The 18,969-nt window shown below is 41.0% G+C and overlaps 2 protein-coding genes across 2 annotated transcripts; one reads left to right on the top strand and one right to left on the bottom strand.

The window, feature by feature from the left end:
* Nucleotides 1-1,658: 1,658 nt before the first annotated feature.
* LOC148900730 (chromodomain Y-like protein 2) lies at nucleotides 1,659-15,240 on the top strand. Its single transcript, XM_088992644.1, has 8 exons — nucleotides 1,659-1,746; nucleotides 1,858-2,057; nucleotides 8,603-9,176; nucleotides 12,101-12,318; nucleotides 12,488-12,660; nucleotides 13,613-13,823; nucleotides 13,909-14,052; nucleotides 14,134-15,240. Exons 2-8 carry the CDS (start codon nucleotides 2,034-2,036, stop codon nucleotides 14,290-14,292), a joined length of 1,503 nt encoding a protein of 500 aa, XP_088848770.1. The 5' UTR covers nucleotides 1,659-1,746; nucleotides 1,858-2,033; the 3' UTR covers nucleotides 14,293-15,240.
* Nucleotides 15,241-16,804: 1,564 nt separating this feature from the next.
* cmc2 (C-X9-C motif containing 2) lies at nucleotides 16,805-18,718 on the bottom strand. The gene is made up of 4 exons (XM_088992645.1): nucleotides 18,632-18,718; nucleotides 18,058-18,166; nucleotides 17,907-17,978; nucleotides 16,805-17,823 (listed from the first exon to the last, which is right to left on the bottom strand). Exons 2-4 carry the CDS (start codon nucleotides 18,136-18,138, stop codon nucleotides 17,740-17,742), a joined length of 237 nt encoding a protein of 78 aa, XP_088848771.1. The 5' UTR covers nucleotides 18,139-18,166; nucleotides 18,632-18,718; the 3' UTR covers nucleotides 16,805-17,739.
* Between the last annotated feature and the right edge of the window lie 251 nt (nucleotides 18,719-18,969).

The following is an 18,969-nucleotide window of genomic DNA, read 5'->3' as shown; positions in this document are numbered from 1 at the left end:
CTGGCCTTGAAATGTCTGTCATTATTATTAAGGATCACCAGACTATAAGGCGCACCTTCAAGTAATGAAAGAAGTTTTCCAAACATAATATATACATACAGATACAAGTTTTTTTCAAATATGAGGCACATCACATTATAAGGCACTACAGTAGAGGTTGTTACGCACTACTTCGTCTACAGGGCGGGAGTCGGTGGCTGCTGAAAGTAGTTGCGAAACCTGTTGTGGCTCAATATTACTTCACATACTGTATAAGGTGCACCTGCGTATATGGCGCAGGGTCATCTTTTGAAGAAAATCAAGGCTTTTGGGTGTGTCTTATATACCAGAAAATACAGTACTGTAATCTTATTTGGCATCCAACAGAGCAGCATGGAAAAAACTTTTACATTCATGCATTCATGATCCGGACTGCTCTATCATCACCAAGGTTGTGAGGGGTGCTGGAGCCTATCCCAACTGTCTTCGGTGGGAAGCGTGGCAGACCCGGAACCGGTCACCAACCAATCGTAGGGCACAAGGAAACGAACAATCATTCTCACCCAAACTCACACCTAGGGACAATTTGGAGTGTTCAATGTTTTTGGAATATGGGAGTTGACACGTAGGACTGAAGACGCAGAATACGGAGAGAACATACAAGCTCCATACAGGGAGGTTTGAACTTACGACCTCTGTACTGTGAATTCAGCCCCCCTCACACACACACATACATACACACGCACATACATGCGCCAGTATGAATCAAGCTTTGCTGAAAATAGCTCCCTCATATGTTAAGATATTAAATCAGAAATATGCCACAAACTGTCATCCCAAAACACTTGGCTAATTCAAACTCACTGTACAACATGAGACAGAACATTAGTTTACTGATTAGTTGATTGCAAAAAACTCATGTTGTGTGGCATAAAAATCTCCTACACTACTTAACTACTGCTAACAACCCAGGCCAAACTTAGCTCCCCGCAGAGGAGCAAAGATGTTTGCCTTTCACTCGAAGAGGGTCATGTCTTGCTTCCTTGACTTGTTACTAATAAAATGGAAGCAAGCAGCTTTGGTGACACCGCTCAACATCCTAATGTGTACAGCGAGAACCATCAACTGATTAATGCTTAGAGCGGAAAAGAAACAAGAAAAAGCAATTGTGAATGACGTATAGCCGAGGTTGCACAAGTGCACAAGTCCTATTTCATATAATTCTGCTTTGAAAGATATTTTAACAATTATATATTTTTTTGTAATTATTCCTTTAAACAAACTATGTATCATGACTGCAAAGCACAGCAACAGTACAGTAACTTGTGTACTGGTAATTTTTGGATTTGCCTTTATTAGTTTCGCAGTGGAGAAATTTACATTGACATTTCAATATCAATAATATCAATATCAAATTTAAATCAATATTTAGCATTTGTATCAAAGTGATGGTTTTCTTGTATTGGATTGTATTAAATTGTGCAAGTGTAGTTACGAATTATGTTTAATCACTTGATTTTTGTCCGACAAAAAACGAATTGCATCATGTCATCAGTTGTTTGCAACAAGAGCCTGATTTAAAGCAGTTTAGTGATAGCTTTAATGCTCGTCTCATGAATCATTTGACGTAAATGTTGTGATCGTAAAAGGACCGTATTGAGGTGTAATTTAGGACGCGTGTTCCTAAATCAGGTCTTGTGAACAGGTGGAGTGGATCTCGACGTGGCTCAGCGTCGTTACAAGACACCTCGCTGTGCCTCCAGTCAGGTGAGGAGGAGGTGCACAATCATCGGCCATCCTCGCCTTGAAAAAAATTCATTTTAGGTTCTGTTTTTGCGCTGAGTAAACAAGGGCCGGGCGCTGATTGTTTGTTTCAAGCGGTTGAACGATCCATCGCCAAGCGCCGGGCTCGATTGACACTGTCTGCTGATCTGCGTGCTGACTGCCCATCGCTCGCAATAACAAGGCTGCTCGCTAATTCCCCGTCCAAAGAGCCTCCAAAAAAAGCCCACAGGGCAGGCAAGAACAACGCTTCGCGGTGCCAGCACGCCACTATGGCTTCGGGAGACCTTTATGAGGTAGGTTAAAGCCAGGTCCACGCCATATTCACTGTCATTTTTGACGAATATAGGAATTAGGAAGTAAGGGGAGGGCGTCGGATAGTGTGTGTGTGTAAAAAAAGCGGCGTCCTGAGCCCTTTAAAGAGACGAAACTCAAGATTTACTCGACTTCATGTCGCTCGTGACACTGTTTTGTACATTTTATGACGGTTGTTGCGAACAACTGGCGTGTATTGGACATGCCGAAGTGCTCTGGGTGTCACCTAGTTGAAAGTGCTGGTGAAGTGACAGCGGACATGCTGAACGGCCGCGGACGGGAGGGATGGTCGCGGAGGTGCGCCCACATGCCGGGAATGAGCTGCTCATCATCGCAGTAACAAATCATTCGCTTCTGCAGTTCACTCATTTTTTTTTTTTTTTAAATCGGGTCGAGGTCGAAAATATCTTTGGTTAATGGCGCCTACAGTTTCGAGAGGGATGTACATGCACACGGTTTTACCTTTTGGGGCGAAAGTTGTCACTGGATGTGCTCACGTGTAGGATACTCATGTTTATGTTCCCTTCAAAGTTGCCTTTTTTATTGCTTGAGAGCACACCTTTGGCGCCCGAAACAAGTCATTGATTTTTTTATATTAAAAAAGCTGAACAAATTGTTTGTTTTCTTGGAACATTGACAGTCGAACCTTGAATATTATTTTTTTAACTTTTTTCCTCAAATGCTCATGGTTCCAGATAACGACTCATTCTATGTGGAAAAAGCACTGTACTTGAGTGACCCAAGCTGGTTGATGTGAGCCGTCGTTTGTTGTTTTGACTTGCGACTTTTTGAGGTACACGCACAATGGTGGCAGTGAATACTCATTACATACATCAGTTATTCAAAAAACGAGGCTTTAAGTTATTTAATGTCACTCCCATTTGAAGTTTACTGTCAAACTAAACATAAAACAGAAGATGGTGCATTGAATTGGGAAAGAGATACCCATTTCACACTAAGATCAAAGCATTGTCATCAAATGGTGAGTATAGTTTTTGCTGTGCCGATGACCATTTTGTGTTTGGAAGCCTTTTGCTGAGCGAGTTACTTGTTCTGTAGCCACAAAGGGACACAAGTATTCTTGTGCCGGTCCCAAGCCTGGATAAATACAGAGGGTTGTGTCAGTAAGGGCATCCGACGTAAAAGCTTGGCCAAAACAAACATGCGGATCAAACCTCTATAGATGGAGGACACTGATTTGCTGTGGTGACTCCTTGAAGGGAAAAGCCGAAAGGAAAAGAAGAGACACGTTGTAAGAACAACGACATAGCTTTGAGAAAATCCACTTCGCTTAATGCAAACACATTACACGATTCAAAATGTCAGGCTTGGTCCAAATTTATGATACAAAAATAATAAAAACAAAAATTAAATAAATTTTCAAGAGATAAGTACACTTTTTTTCGTACAGGGTACTGTCAATACTCACGTTTATTACAATGCTAACTAAACTTTGCACAGCACTGATTGGCCAAAGCAATGTAATGTGACCGTTTGAAGCCAATGGTGGACAAGTGGGCATGTCATAATTAACTATTGAGTTGCATATATTACCGACCGGGCGGCCCGGTAGTCGAGTGGTTAACACACCGGCTTTACAGTGCAGAGGTCGCCGGTTCGCGTCCCGGTCTGGCCTCCCTGTGTGGAGTTTGTATGTTCACCCCAGACCCGCGTGGGTTTTCTCCGGGTCCTCCGGTTTCCTCCCACACTCCAAAAACATGCATGGCGGGCAGATTGACCACTCCAAATTGTCCCTAGGTGTGAGTGTGAGAGTGACTGGTGTATGTCTTTGTTTGCCCTGCGATTGGCTGCAACCAATTCAGGGTGTCCCCCGCCCCGTGTCCGAAGACAGCTGAGATAGGCTCCAGCAACCCCCGCGACCCTAATGAATAAGCGGTACGGAAAATAAGATGAGATTTTACCGACCGTGGCAAAGGCTCCATCGAACTCCTGGGACTGTTTTATGTTCCGAGCAGTTACACAAAAATAAAAATAAAAAAAACAACTTATCTTAAGGCACCACTTTACATCATAATATCTTTCAAGGCTCATGACCATGGGTGACAGGCCTCAATTGACTTTTTACGGCTTGGGAACACATTTTTTGGCCTCTTAAAAAGGGGTTCTCCTGATTGGTGTTTTTCCATTTTTTTTGAGTATGCTACAATAACATTTCAGATTTCATATTGGTTACATTGTTCATGGTTCATGAAATTTAATCACAAAAATAGTTAGACATCTGTAGCAACACCATTGTGTTGCATTGCATTTTCTTTGTTTTTGTTTTTACGTTTGCTTGGCCACCTGTTGCTGGGCAGAATTAAAACGTCTCGATCATATCACCCCACGCCCCCATGCCACCCCGGAAGAAATTTCACCATTTTATCACAAAAACCTTTGGATGTCAAATAGGCCAAATTTCCATCACCATGAATTCATAAACTCCTGCCCTTTGACCACTGCAGAAAGTAAAAACAGGATAAATACTATGAATGTGGATATTAGCGTTTTTCTCAATCAGTGTAGTTTGAGGGGGTGGAAAGTGTACATATATTCAAAAGAAGAATGTGGTATAATTTGCTTTCAAAGGAAGATGGAGCACTAGCTGTAATTTACATTTCAGCGAGTAATTTAATTAAAAGTACCATATTTTCAGGTGCATAAGGTGCACCGGAGTATAAGGCGCACCCCCAATGAATGGTGTATTGTGAACTGTTTCCATATATAAGGCGCACCATCAATAAGTGAAAATAGTTCTCCAAATATATATAAATATCAAAACGTTTTCCAAATATAAGGCGCTACAAGTAGAGGCTAGGGTTTTGTACTATTTCTTCTACAGGGGTAAATGAAGTCGGTTGACAGTAGTTCCGAGACCTGTTGTGGTTGTGGATATTACTTCACATATAAGGCGCCCCTGCGTATCAGGCGCAGGATCCTCTTTTGAAGAAAGGCTTTTCGGTGCACCTTATACACCGGAAAATACAGTTGTTCCGGTGGAAATTCAGACAGAACTCGGTCATTAAATAACAGGCGAATGCATTGAATTGACTTTTCTGACATTAAGTATTACACAGCCCTGGGGGTATTGTGATGAGTGCCGCTCCCCCACAACACCCTTAATCACCAGACTTTGGGGGTTTTGTTCTGAGGAGTTTGCATGTCCATGCTTGTGTGGCCAATCCAGATATAAATTCCTTAAAAAATTGTCAGCACTGTATATATGAATGTAGGGAGTTCATGGTTATGTGCAAATTCTAACACTTCACCTGATGGCTCTTGAGGAGCTACTGCATTTCTCAAGCAGTATTTGTATGGATGACTGCAAGAAAATGCAGTGTCAAGGACCATGTGAAAGTTTCAAAAATGTTACATGGAAGAATAATGTCGATGATGAAGTTTTGGCTGGAATAGACTCAAACTGACATTCCTGAGAATTCCATTCGTTCCAATTATCATCTGCCTATCAGGGACTAGACCACCGGGTCAGAGGAACTTACCTCTCCCCAGCCGTGCTTGCCAGCTCATCTTGAATCATTAAATCCATTGAAATAAACAAACCAAGCTTCAATTAAATTTCCATACATGTTAGTAGGCAGCTTTACTGAGTCTGATTCTTTGGGAGTAAAAGCAAATCAATGCATGATCCTGGTCAAATATCTCCACGGGCCTTATCACAGTTCTCAACTGATTTTGCTGTCAGGGTTTGGTTTTCTGGTCATCTGAACCTTAATTATAATGAATTATTACAAAATTGTTGGGATAAGTCACAGCAGTCATTCCCTACTTAGTCCAATGCTTTTGGTATACGTGTACTTTTGGGCGCATGGAAAAGACATCACCACCACTTACTCTAACTTGTACTGTGCCGAGGGACAGGTACACACTTCTACTATTGTCCTGCTTCGCTGTGAACCATTTCAAAAGTCCAAAGAAATTGCTCGGTTAGCCTTTGTACTTTGTATGCCTCCAACTGTCTTTCAATAGTGGTAGTTCTGTGTCATCATAGTGATGAAAAAGCAAGATGCACTTCATATGATAAAGAAACATGAGTCATGGAAATGTTTTAAATGACACTGGTTAAACATGCCGCCCTTGTCAGAACCAGGATTCTAGATGCAGTTTGCATGGTGCCGTAGATAAGGTTTATCTGGCTGTAGCACTGACACATACCCTGATGTATGAGAAGCAGGTATTGAGGAGCCAAAGTCAAAAGTTCCACATTATGTTTTTGCAACCACGGATGAATTTCTGTCTGAGCATGAACATTGAATATAAACCGGATAGTCTCTTGGAAGGTCACATTTAATTAATATTTGAAATTTTCCAACTGTTAAAAAATGCAAATAGCTTGATTGTCGTATGGTATAAATGAGTTTGATCTTGCTGCACTTTAGGAGGTCAAGAGGGACATTTTTTTATGTTTTTCCGAAAAGTGTTGGTCGGATGCAACCAGAAACATGTTGTGTTCTTGAGACCATACTGTAGACTTCATTGCCACCGCTTGATGGTTAACTTCAAGTGCATGTGGTTAAATTGAAATCAATAAACAGTATTTGGTGATGCTCAGACAAGAAATGAATATTTTGTTCAAAATAGATGATGACACTTCAAGACAAGTCCAGAAACAGTGGAGGATTGTCAGTCTTTTTAAGATTTATTTTGATTATTTTTGTTTATCTAATGCATTTCAATTGACATCAGTTTCTGTGGTTTTTGTGCCCTAGTCCCAAATAGCGGAGGTGCGTTGTATTCCAATTTTGTGTGCAGATAATCCCCTCTTTACCGTGCGGTATGGACAAGCTTTGAGGATGTTTGCAGCTGCATAGCTGAGTACTGGCACAATGCATTTGGCTTATTTTACAGAGCATACCTTCTTTCACATATATATGTGAAAGAATCCTGCATCCATCCTGCAACTTTACATCATCCGCAAATAGAGATCTTGCAGTTCTTTTTAATGTATTTTGTGATCTCTGAGCATCTGCATGAGATGGTGACACGGGAGTGGTTTCTCAATCCCATCCCATGCCATACCCACTCCTGTCGCAGCCCTGTCCCAGCCTATAATTAAAAGTGTATATATACAGTAAAGTCTCGTTATATCGATATCGGTTATATCGATAGTACTGCTTATTACGATACTATTTCTATGAACGCAAGGAGAAAATTTACATGTCGCATGATCGGATATCGATAGTCCGGTTATATCGATATTTTTTCAGACTCCTGAGAATATCGATATAACGAGACTTTACTGTATTTAATTCCCATCCCAACGGTGTTGACATCTGATTACCTGTTACATTTGTTGTTTATATTACAGCCAGAGTACAATGAGCCTCCAACGATAAGATGAAATTTCCTGCACCTCATATCTTTGTATCATTTATTCTTCTCACAAAAGAAGGGAGGGATCCATTACAACGAAGCTGCTGTTGAGGCTTGACTGCAACAGCAATTAAAGATGCTTTGAACTTGGAGCATCAAAGAGTGAAAAACAGCCGACTAAAGAGGTCAGCTGACCGCACTGTGCACATGTCGCTTTCATTTTAGAACCCACCAGGACTGCCTGTATTTGCCAAACTTCCTGCGCGTCTTTTTGGTGCGACTCAAGGCTATGGGAGCTCTTGCGTAAAGGAGGTGGACCCAAATTAGAGAAAAAAAAAACCCTAACTTTTCAAATCTGATAACTTCATCTTCATCCAGCATTTTTTTTTTTTTTTTGGTGGATCAACTCTTTTTTATAACTATTGGTTATTTTGCAAAATACTTCACAAATAAGAAAAACTTTCATCAAAATGTCATTGTCATCCTGAAAAACTGATTAGTCTCTCTTAACTCTTCAAACATTCATAAAAATGGTGTATTTGTATCTAACAATTAAGACAAGCTGATATGAGTAAGCCCACTATACATCATGTACAATATGATTGGAAGAATGAAAAATGCTTCTGATTTTTGCTTTCTTACAAGATGCACACGCAATGTCAATTTGCTGTGACACTTTTTGATGGTTAATTTTATCATCCGCTACTGGAGGTTTGATGTCATTCAGTAATATAATTTCTTCCTCTGGTTCCTCCTCTGCCTCTCCCTCTTGCTTCTTCCACATCTGCGTAATTGGCCTCCTCGAACTCTTACTCTTCCTGCTCCCTCAACACTGACACCTTACTTGTGGCTTATATTGCTCACGCTGATTGCGCATATAAGTTAAAACTGTTTTTCTTGTGACGGCCTGGACAGGCATTTGGCATAATAGTCTAAACAATAACCATAAATGTGGGCGGAAACACAACAACCTCACCCTCAAATGTCATTGTTTCACTTTTTCCATACTGTAGTAACATGTCTCAGCTCCACTTTGGTATTTTATCTTCCGTCTATCATGAACATACTTGACTTGTCACATAACTTGACATGTCACATAACTTGACTTGTCACTGTATGCATGTGTAGCTGTATTCAAGTACATTTAAGACACAGAAGTGCAATCTTATTGTCTCTCCCTCTCTGCATTTTTTAGGTGGAACATATTGTAGACAGGAGGCGGAATAAGAAGGGAAAGTGGGAGTATCTAATCAGGTGGAAGGGCTATGGAAGCAAAGAGGACACTTGGGAGCCGGAGAGCCACCTCCTGCATTGCGAGGAGTTCATTGATCGCTTCAACAGCATGCGACTACATCCGCACAAACAGCCCAGAATTCCCAAAAGTACGAGCAATGGCCACGCGCCAGGCACAGAAAACCCCAGGGCTCGGTCTGAAGCACGAAAGAAGAAAAGCAATAGTGGGACAGCTGTGCAAGGAGGAACTATTCTACAGATTGGAAGTCGAGGGTCGGGACATGTTCATAAACTGGGGAATGTTGGCCTCGGACCAGGAAAGCATGCTCCGCTTCAGGACAAAATGGGCAAAGCTATGACGTTTCGAACCCTTCCGATAGATACCCCTCCCCTCTTGGCCCAAGTGAGGGAGGCTGATAATGGGCACCGAAATGGATGTGTGCAACCACACAATTTTGGGTCAGCGACAAGCTCACACACAGCGTCCTCAGACAGAGTGGATGGAGGCCTGGATAAAATAGATACGACTGAATTGGGTAAGATTTTTACAAATGAATCAGCATGGTAAATAGTTGTTGGGAAATATTTACTTGGATACCAGTGGCGGATGTTGAGTTTTGAATGAATCTGCAAACAGGATATTGATGAAATTATGACTTTAGTTTTCATTGAAAATTATTCCCAAAACGTTTTACAGCTAAATCTTTTAAATGAACCCGATCGTAAATAATTGGATAAAGCCTGATGTGATCCAATTTTGCTCTCTTTAACCTAATCCTAATTATCTTGTTTTCTGTTGTCCTTTGCCTTCAACATATCTTAAATGCCTTATGCCACACTAATTTATTTGTGGTGTGGCAAAAAAATATGTATGAATAAAATTCAGCGATTTGGCATCAAAATAAATACATATTTGACAAACACAGAAATAATTGACAAACACAAAAAAAACTTCCTCGCGGTTGTATAGCGGGATCTAGCATAAAGCTTATAGTGGATACATAGAAAAGTCTTGAGGCTTATATTCAAATGCCATGTTTCACTTAAAATATCCCAAATACAATGTATTTAGGAATGTTGCTTTGGTCCAATGGAACCAACGTGTAACTATTAGGACATTATTCTAAATGTTTTGTGCAAACTCATCACTGCTCATGACCAGAACAACACTACTGTATACAAGGGAAGCATGATGGTGGCAGCATCATGAACCAGGGTGAATTTTCTCTGGGTTAAACTGGGGCCTTGTTCTTTTAAAATCACAAAAATGGTATTTGAACAGTGGCGCGCAGACTTAAACCCCATTAGATAAAGTTCCTACCATGGTTCTTTCCTGCAGAAGTGGATAACACCTTCGAATGTGGCCACAGTCCAGAGCCCACACCAGCTCTGGTTAATCATTTATATCCATTTCATAATGTCATCTCCACTTGAACACAGGCGATTCAAATGCCTAAAATCGATTGCAAACCATTAAATGAGCGTTCATTCATCTACACCAGCTACAGTTGCTCCATGTCCAGCATGAGTATCTTTCCTGTTCAATACCATACAGTGTGGTTAATGAGAGGGGGCTTTACCTCACCACAGCATTTCTATTGGTTAGCTTGTTTAAATAGTCCCCTCCATTCAAATGGTCACATGACCTCAATTACAGAGTCCAAGTGAAAGGATCAAGCACCTCCAATTGATGGCTTCTTTTATAATCAATCCAACCTACCTATCCCGAACTCGTTTTCTGCACCACACCACTTATTTCCATTAGGTATGCAGGTTTTCATCAGAAGTCACCCACCTTTAAGAAGGCTCCGCTGCATATATAAGATGGTGGCGACCACTACAGACAGCTATTATTGATGTTAATCTCCTAATCCTCGAAAGACTCCTCCACTCACCTCGCTGAGTTCTTCTCACTCCTGTGAATGTTCAGGGTAATAAGAGTGTTTCTAATTGTGCACAGGTACTTCCATGGTACATCCAGAAACGGATTGTGAATGTTTAGCAAACCGCAGAATTCTTGTTTGACATTTGCAATGTTCCAGCAAGAGTCGGCGCTGGTGATACAACTTTGTTTTATGATGCCTTTGAAAACAGAATGTTTCAGTGGCTGTTGAAAGAATAGAATTTGTGTGATTGACTAAGAATTACATTCTACCACAATCAGACATTGCAAAGCAGCATATTAACACATATAGAACAATACAGTAATGTTTGTGTTTCATTTTTCAGTACAAGGATTTGTATAGGCTCTTTGAATACAATTAAAATATACTTGCGTTATTTACAGTAGATATTTATGCTGTCGGTGTGACGGAAGAATTCAAGGTGGAGGTGGGACTCCATCAGCGGTAAGCTCTGAGCCCCTTCTTATTCGCTATGGTGAAGGACAGGCTGACAGACGATATTCGACAGGAATCTCCTTGGATGATGATGTTTGCAGATGACATTATGATCTGTAGCAAGAGCAGGGAGCAGGTGTAAGAGAAACTAGAGAGGTGGAGGTTTGCCCTGGAAGGGAGAAGAATGAAGGTCAGTCGCAGCAAGATGGAATATATCTGTGGGAATGACAGAATCAGAATCAGAAAGCCTTTAATCCTCCCCAAGTACAAGAGTGGGGTCAACTTTCCAGAGCAATGGAGAGTGGAAAAGAGGTGAAGAAGCGCGTACAGGCAGGCTGGAGAAAAATGTCAGGTGTGATATGTGAGTTTCAGCTAAGATGAAAGGAAAGGTGCATAAAACGGTGGTGAGACCAGCACTGAAGAAAAGACAGGAAGCATAGTGGAGTGTGGAGGCAGTAGAGATGAAGATGTTAATGTTTTCTTTGGGAGTGACCAGGTTGGATAGGATCAGGAATGAGTTTAACAAAGGGACAACTCATATTAGAGGTTTTGGAGAGAAAAATCAGAGAGGCCAGACTGAGATGGTTTGGTTGGACATGTCCAGAGGAGAAAGAGTGACTGTATTGGCAGAAGGATGCTGAGCCTGGAACTGTCAGGTAGGAGACCGAAAGGAAGGCCTCAGTGAAGGTGTCAAATAGGATGTGATGGTAGCTGGTGTGAGAGAAGAGGATGCACCGAACAGGGTTAGATGGAGGACACTGATTCTCTGTGGCGACACCTGAAGGGAAAAGCCCAAAGGAAAAGAAGAAAAAGATTTACAGTTGATATGTTACATTATCGAATCCAAAGTATAACAACACTTGCGCTGGGTGATCATGCGAACAGGATGGGGTCAATATTGCAACCCAGGACATTTTGACAATGAGTATTGACCGCTTGGCCCCATAATGCCAATTTTGATTATTCAGTCGCAAAAAAATATATGTATCCACCTAAAACTTCTGCAAAGTCTACACACATTAGTTTTACTGTGTTAAAATAAGTAATCCCGACCCTCCCCAATTTAATGTTGTATGCTTACATGACTAAGTTAACCTGTTTTACCATCCTCCCTCTTTCAGGTTCCCCTCTGGCTAATGGCAAGATGCGTCTTCACAGCTCAGTAAAACGAAAGCTGGCGGAGGAGAAATGCTACGTGTTTGACAAGCGGCTAAGGTACAACGTGCGACAGAACGAGAGCAACTGTCGATTTCGGGACATCGTGGTCCGGAAGGAGGACGGTTTCACGCATGTTCTCCTCTCCAGCCAAACGACAGATAACAACGCTCTGACACCAGAGGTAGGAACGACATTGACTCCAATGCCTTAGTATTCTTTTTGAATCGTGTGTTGACATTTGTTTTTCTTTCTTATTCGCCTTTTACCAAACTACCAAACTTTTTTTTTTGTAGGCCTATTTGTTGTCTTGTGGGTTTATACGTCACAACAGTCCTTGCGTTCGTTTTTAGATCATGAAGGAGGTGTGTCGGGCTCTGGGTAATGCAGCGGCCGATGATAGTAAGCTGTTACTACTCAGCTCTGTGGGGACGATATTCTGCAGTGGAATAGAGCCATCATACCTCATCGGTCGTCTGTCCACCGACCGCAGGAAAGAGAGCAGTCGCATTGCAGATGCTGTAAGGTAAGTTGAAAGCACTCCTACATCCCCTGGACTTCTCACTTGCTCTTTGACTCCGAGCTATTTACAGGATGCTATTTTTGTCAACAAGAAGAGTCGAGAATGATGTTAATACTTGCCCGCAAATATACTTATTCAACCCGATCATTTAATCTCTATTCACTGCTCTGAGAAATTCATTACGTTAGGCACATTTGGAAGGTTTAGGTCTATAAAACAATAACAACCATTGTTGTTTCCAAACGCTGATGTGCGGTGAGTGAGCATCATGGCTTGTGAGGCACGGCTGTGAGAGTCTATTTACAAATTTATATTACAAAACACAGTGATGTATTTTCATGTCAATTAGTCGCCTGTTTCGGTTTGAGAAGGGCAGACACAGAAAGAGAACCTTATTTGTAATCTCTGATGTTGGCCTTTTACTATAACTAAATCCCATTTTATTCATCCAGTCTTGGATTTTTTTCTTCTTCTTGTTTTATTGTTTGATCTTGAAGGCTTTCCCGAAGGTGATTTTTTTTTTTTTAAAGAATGGACAATAGCCGTGCACTTAATTTTAGACTTGCAGCGAGCTAGGTCTGTTTTGAAGACCGGCAGTAATGTGAACTTGTGTTCTCTCGTACTCCCCTTCAGTGAGGCAGAGTACTGTCTCTAGGGAGGCAAAAGAAAGGCAGCCTCAATGGCTGCCAGAGCCACCTCAGCTAGCTCCTCTTGATAAGAGTACCACCAGATCCACTACGAGTCTCTCCCGAATGACTGCTCTTCACCCTCTATTTGGGGATGACCACGAGACACCCCGCGGAAGAAACTAGTTCTTGTTCATTGTATTTTTCAGTCAGTCAATTTCTCAAAAGTTGTCGCAGTTGGCAAGGGGGTGGAATGTAGATGGCTCAATTAAGATTCACATTGTTGTGTAAATATGTCCTCAAGGTTTACCACTCTTCATCTCATCCAGGGACTTTGTATTGGCATTCATACGCTTTAAAAAGCCTATTGTGGTGGCAATCAATGGGCCCGCCCTGGGCTTGGGGGCTTCTATCTTGCCTCTTTGTGACGTGGTGTGGGTCAGTGAGAGAGCCTGGTTCCAGACACCTTGTGCGGCCCTCCACCTCACCCCATCTGGCTGTTCTTCTTATACTTTCCCCCAAATCCTTGGTGTGGCTTTGGTGAGTCCCAAGCAAATGCCAATAGTCCGAGTCTCATTCATGTTTACTCCCTCAAATATGACTTATTTTCTTGTCCAAATGGCAGGCCAATGAGATGCTGTTCTGTGGTCGAAAGCTGACAGCGCAAGAAGCGTGCAATCGAGGTCTGGTGTCACAGGTGTTCTGGCCAACCACATTTAATCAGGAAGTGATGCTCCGTGTGAAGGAGATGGCGTCGTGCAATGCTGTGGTGTGTGACACATGGTCACAAGGTATTTGTCCTCTTGGGAAAATAACCTGACAAACAAACCTCCAGTTTTTTGCACAATAGGTTCTAGAAGAATCCAAATGCTTGGTGAGGAGCATCCTACTACATGTTCTGGAGGAAGTAAATGAGAAGGAGTGTCAGATGCTAAAGCAGCTGTGGTGTTCCACCAAAGGACTGGAGGCGCTTTTCAGCGACCTACACAACAAAACGTGTGAGAAATAACCTCAATCTAAATAAGCAACTTAGCGACATTTGTTTCCACGCAAAAGCAGAAAAATAAGTGAGGCATTGGGTTTGCTTCCACCAAGTACATCTCGATCTGGATTTTAAAAAGACATTTTGAAAATGGACCGTCCAGAGGTTTAGTCTCCGTTCGTAAATTCTTTAGTTTCATATGAACAGGGTACTCAAAGGAAGTACAGCGTGTTTCTGAAACGACGTGAGAATGAATGCGGATTTGGGGGGAGTGGGGTGTATTTGATTGCAAATAACAAAGTGATTATATATATGAATGCATATGTAAACATTTATTTTAATGCAAAGTGAAATTATGGGGATAACAACTTTATTGGAGTTGCCAAATGTTTTCAAGTAAAAACCAAAGTTGGCATGTAGACACTGTTTATTTAAACGCAGCTTATACATTACACTGAGGCGACTTACAGGAGACATTCTTATTGTCAAGTAATTGGTTCCAGCAAAACAAAGGTGCCAAAACCATTTTTGGACCTGGCCACCTCGTAATTATGGTTTTCCTAAGAGGGCCATTTTGTTATGACTTCCTCTTTTCCTTTCGGCTTTTCCCTTCAAGGGGTCGCCACAGCAAATCAGTGTCCTCCATCTTTAGGGGTTTGATCCGCATGTTTGTTTTGGCAAAGCTTTTAGGTTGGATGCCCTTCCTGACACAACCCTCTGTATTTATCCGGGCTTGGGACCGGCACAAGAAGACGTATGTCCCTTTGTGGCTACAGAACATGCAACTCGCTAAGTAAAAGGCTCCCTAACACAAAATGGTCATCGGCACAGCAAAAACTATACTCACCATTTGATGACAATGCTTTGATTTTACCGTGAAATACCGTGAATCTCTTTCCCAATTCAATGCACCATCTTCTGTTTTATGTTTAGTTAAACTTCAACTGGGAGAAGCATTAAATAACTTAAAGCCTCTTTTTTTTGAATAACCGATGGTTGTGAAATGAGTATTCACTGCCACCATTGTGCTCGTACCTCAAATTGTCGCGAGTCAAAACAACAACGACGGCTCACATCAATCAGCTCGGATCACTCAAGTACGGTGCTTTTTCCACATATATAGGATGAGTTGTAACCCGGAACCATTAGCATTTAAGGGGAAAAAAAAGTTTAAAAAATAATAGTCAAGGTTGTACTGTCAATGTTCCTCCAAAACAAGCAATTTGTTCAGCTTTTTTAATATAAAAACACCAACTACTCGTTTCGGGTGCCAAATGTGCAACATAAACATGAGTATCCTACACGTGAGCACCTCCAGTGACAACTTTCGCCCCAAAAGGTAAAAACCGTGTGCATGTACATCCCTCTCGAAACTGTAGGCGCCATAAACCAAAGATATTTTCAACCTCGACCTGCTCTCCAATTTTCATGTTCTTCTGTTTATTTTTCGTTCTTGTTCTGTTCATGAGATGGACGTCGAAAACACTGTAAGTCTAGTGAATTATTGTGTTGAAGAGTGTCTTTAAATGAAATGAGTTAGAATGAATACACAACCTGAAGTGTAAATTCAACATTTGAAGGATTTGCGTTGGATACCATTTCTTTCTGGGAAGGAAACACATCCACATCTTCTGGCTTCCAGGTGTAAATGGAGGAATGAAACAGATGATGAAAGTACAATTGTCGTATTTATCACTAGTCATATTTATTGACTTTTTTTGTGATCAAATTGCGCTATGACTAATGGTCAGCGATCAATGTTGCTGCTTTAGATTTGTGTATGGGCAAGTGTTGACTGAAAAGATCTATTTTGATATTTGTCATGTTTCGGATTTATTTTGTTTTACCAAAAATATGTAAGGTAACTATTTTGTGGAACAATAAAATAAAATGCAGTAATATAGTTCTAGAACATGTAGACTGCCATGTTGCATGTGAGATACTGTAAATACTTTTAAAGTTTGGCCTGTTTTTTTCTGGGTATATTTTATACCTACATAGTAGCATTTTCAATGTATGAGTTGTATGTATGGATGTTTATTTTTCTATTTATTCAAGAAAAGGTGCGCTTTGCTTGAGTCCCCCAGACTTGAAGTAACCATCGATTCTTTCAAATGAAATATATTCACTCATTCACTGCCAGATGTGCAAAAATGTATCTACTCCAGTGCCAGGGTTTTTGTCATTCTCACTCGAATTCCAGGATCCACAGTATAGAGTTTTAGAACTACATAAACATTCAATGCAGCGTAAGAAACCTTAGACTCTATTCTTTCATCAGAAAAAAAGTTAATTCCTAAATTATATGGGTCTGGAGTTTAATGGGCTTGAAATGAGAGCAGCTGTCCAAAATACAATGCAATACATACATATTGGTTTATATAGGGCTTTAACAACAGCTGAAGCTGGAACAAAGCGCTAACATGGAACAAAGGACAATGCTGCCCCTTGCGGAAAGGAAAAAACATTGTCAGAGGCCATGGCCAGTGCTTTATCTGCACCCAAACATGAAAAAAAAAACACAAATTCCAAAATGGTGCTCTACATCATATTTTTAATTCCGGAATAAATTTGTGAATGGCAGTGAATAAAGTAAACAGATGTTTGAAAATTGCCTAGACGACTTAGGAGTCAGGATATTATTCATTTTCGATCTGACTGGAATGTACAACTCCACTTATATCACGTTTACCGTTGAGATGAACACTCATTTGTGAAGGTGTGTCAATTATTTCAGATTTCAAGTTGTCTTTATTGAGATTTTTGAGCAAATTTATACAAGATCATTGCAAATGAACGATATGAAGACATGCCCCAGCCCCCCCAAAAAATAAATAAAACTGTACTTCCATGGAATAAAGATAAAGATATGCGTGATTAGTGCCTTATTTATCTACCATTTCGCATGTAATAATGCACTTAATGCTTGTTGTGCTTGTTGGAACGAGAATGTTCCTCGTACGCCTGTACATCACTGTCTACAATCTTGGGATTTGTCACTGCTTGGCATATAATGGCAAACGGTAAGTCACACGCCAACCTCCATCAAAGTTATGATTTCAGCACCCTCATTGCATATATAAAGTATATACTTGCCAGGTTTTTGTGAAATAGAACAAGTTAAAGTTAAAGAATAAACCTAATTGGGCGTCGGCTGTTTCAGAATTAAATTACTTCTGTCCTTCATAAATACAAGATCTCTACAAGAGTGCACACTTGTTACACCAAAATATGTCAGTGCTTGATTTTTATGTTTGAAAAGATGTCAAGTTTTCCTGTTTATAGACACCATTAAGGGTGGAAAATATTTCATTTTTTTTCCTTGGTCTCATTTTTGTACATAATAAAAACGCGGCATTTGAACAGAGGAGGGTTGATGATTTCAATCCACGGAAGATGCAGCAAAACAGCAATACAGGCTTAGTTCGGTGTCTCAAATGGACACAAATTTGGGAGTATAACTATAACTGTCTTTCAAAGCTGCTCCCTGGGTCCTTCTTTCAACCTCTTTTTCATGGCTTGTGCATGCTGTTTGCTGCGCTCGCGCTTTTCCAGTCTCTGCCAAATGACAATGGAAAAAAAGCTGTGAGTGGGCCACGCCAAAATTCTTCTCATTTTACACACGTAAATGTGACCTTCACCTCATTCTTAAGGCAGTGACGCATGGCACGATCAATATCGTTACACGTCCCAAAGAATTTAAGGACATTATGCTGGGGGCAGACAAAATCAGTTTCTAGATGTGTTATACGGAACAGCAAGGGGTCGGTCATTTGTGGGGGTCGGACATACCTCAGAATGGCACTGCTTCAGACGCTTTATGAGATCATTACACTCATCTGTGTGCAGGTGGGGCGACAGGTCAGAATGCATGCTGAATTAAGGTCGTACTGTGTAAACACTGTGCAGAGAAGCCACAACAACCACGCCCAGTTAAATTATTTGATTAGAGCAATCAATTACGATGGTATAACTACGTTAAATGTGGGAATAGACATCAAATACTCTGTCTAATGTGACATGAAGGATACTCATGCCTCCCCATCCCTCTCCCTCCTGTGATGTCATTGAGATGGCGGATCATTTCGACACTTACCTGTACATAGTCAAGAGTAAGATAAAATATGTTTATATTCATCTTCAATCACATCAAAGTATAATAAGAACCTAGAATACTACAACGAACCCTTTCCGGTGGGGGACTGTCAGTTTACCACAAGTGGTGTGGCTAAGGCCGCTAAGCTAAGAACTCCGCGGCAGCATAAGCACACTTAAATTGCACACTTGACAAACGTATTGCTTGTATTGTCCCTTTGCGTTTTTTCTTTTTATTAGCAACACGGGCGACGACAAATCCATACATTACCTTGTTACGCCGTTATACTGTATTAACTTGGACGTAAATCGTTAAACGGCGAGGAGACATGACAGTTTACGCAACTAAAGGACGAACTCTTGAATGACAATCAGTAACAACCAATAGGAAAGCAATGTTTCATCCACTGACCAATGGGGTGCGATGTTGTTGTGTATTTTTTTTTCAAAAGGCGGGGCATTTGGTGTCGAAGCTCTGCAGGGCTTCCAAGAGAATTCCGTCTAATACGTTTTCGATTCCGAAAAAGTGGCACCGGCCCCGAGAAAGAGAAATTGAAATTATCTTGCGTTTATGATCTTTAGGAGTGCTCAAAACGTTACTGCCGGTCG

Source organism: Hippocampus bargibanti, linkage group LG03 (assembly GCF_051943395.1).
Source record: "Hippocampus bargibanti isolate YZ-2025 linkage group LG03, ASM5194339v1, whole genome shotgun sequence".
NCBI lineage: Eukaryota > Metazoa > Chordata > Actinopteri > Syngnathiformes > Syngnathidae > Hippocampus > Hippocampus bargibanti.
Note: the sequence above shows the minus strand (reverse complement) of the source record. Positions and strands in the feature narration are given on the sequence as shown.

Excerpts from the sequence above, each read along its gene's own strand:
- cmc2 (XM_088992645.1), bottom strand. The coding sequence starts at position 18,138 with ATGCATTCTGACCTGTCGCCCCACCTGCACACAGATGAGTGTAATGAT. Across the intron at positions 17,979-18,057 it reads TGAAGCAGTGCCATTCTGAG|CATAATGTCCTTAAATTCTT; the intron begins GTATGTCCGACC and ends GTCTGCCCCCAG. Across the intron at positions 17,824-17,906 it reads GTCACTGCCTTAAGAATGAG|AGACTGGAAAAGCGCGAGCG; the intron begins GTGAAGGTCACA and ends GTCATTTGGCAG.
- LOC148900730 (XM_088992644.1), top strand. The coding sequence starts at position 2,034 with ATGGCTTCGGGAGACCTTTATGAG. Across the intron at positions 9,177-12,100 it reads AATAGATACGACTGAATTGG|GTTCCCCTCTGGCTAATGGC; the intron begins GTAAGATTTTTA and ends TCCCTCTTTCAG. Across the intron at positions 13,824-13,908 it reads AAATCCTTGGTGTGGCTTTG|GCCAATGAGATGCTGTTCTG; the intron begins GTGAGTCCCAAG and ends TCCAAATGGCAG.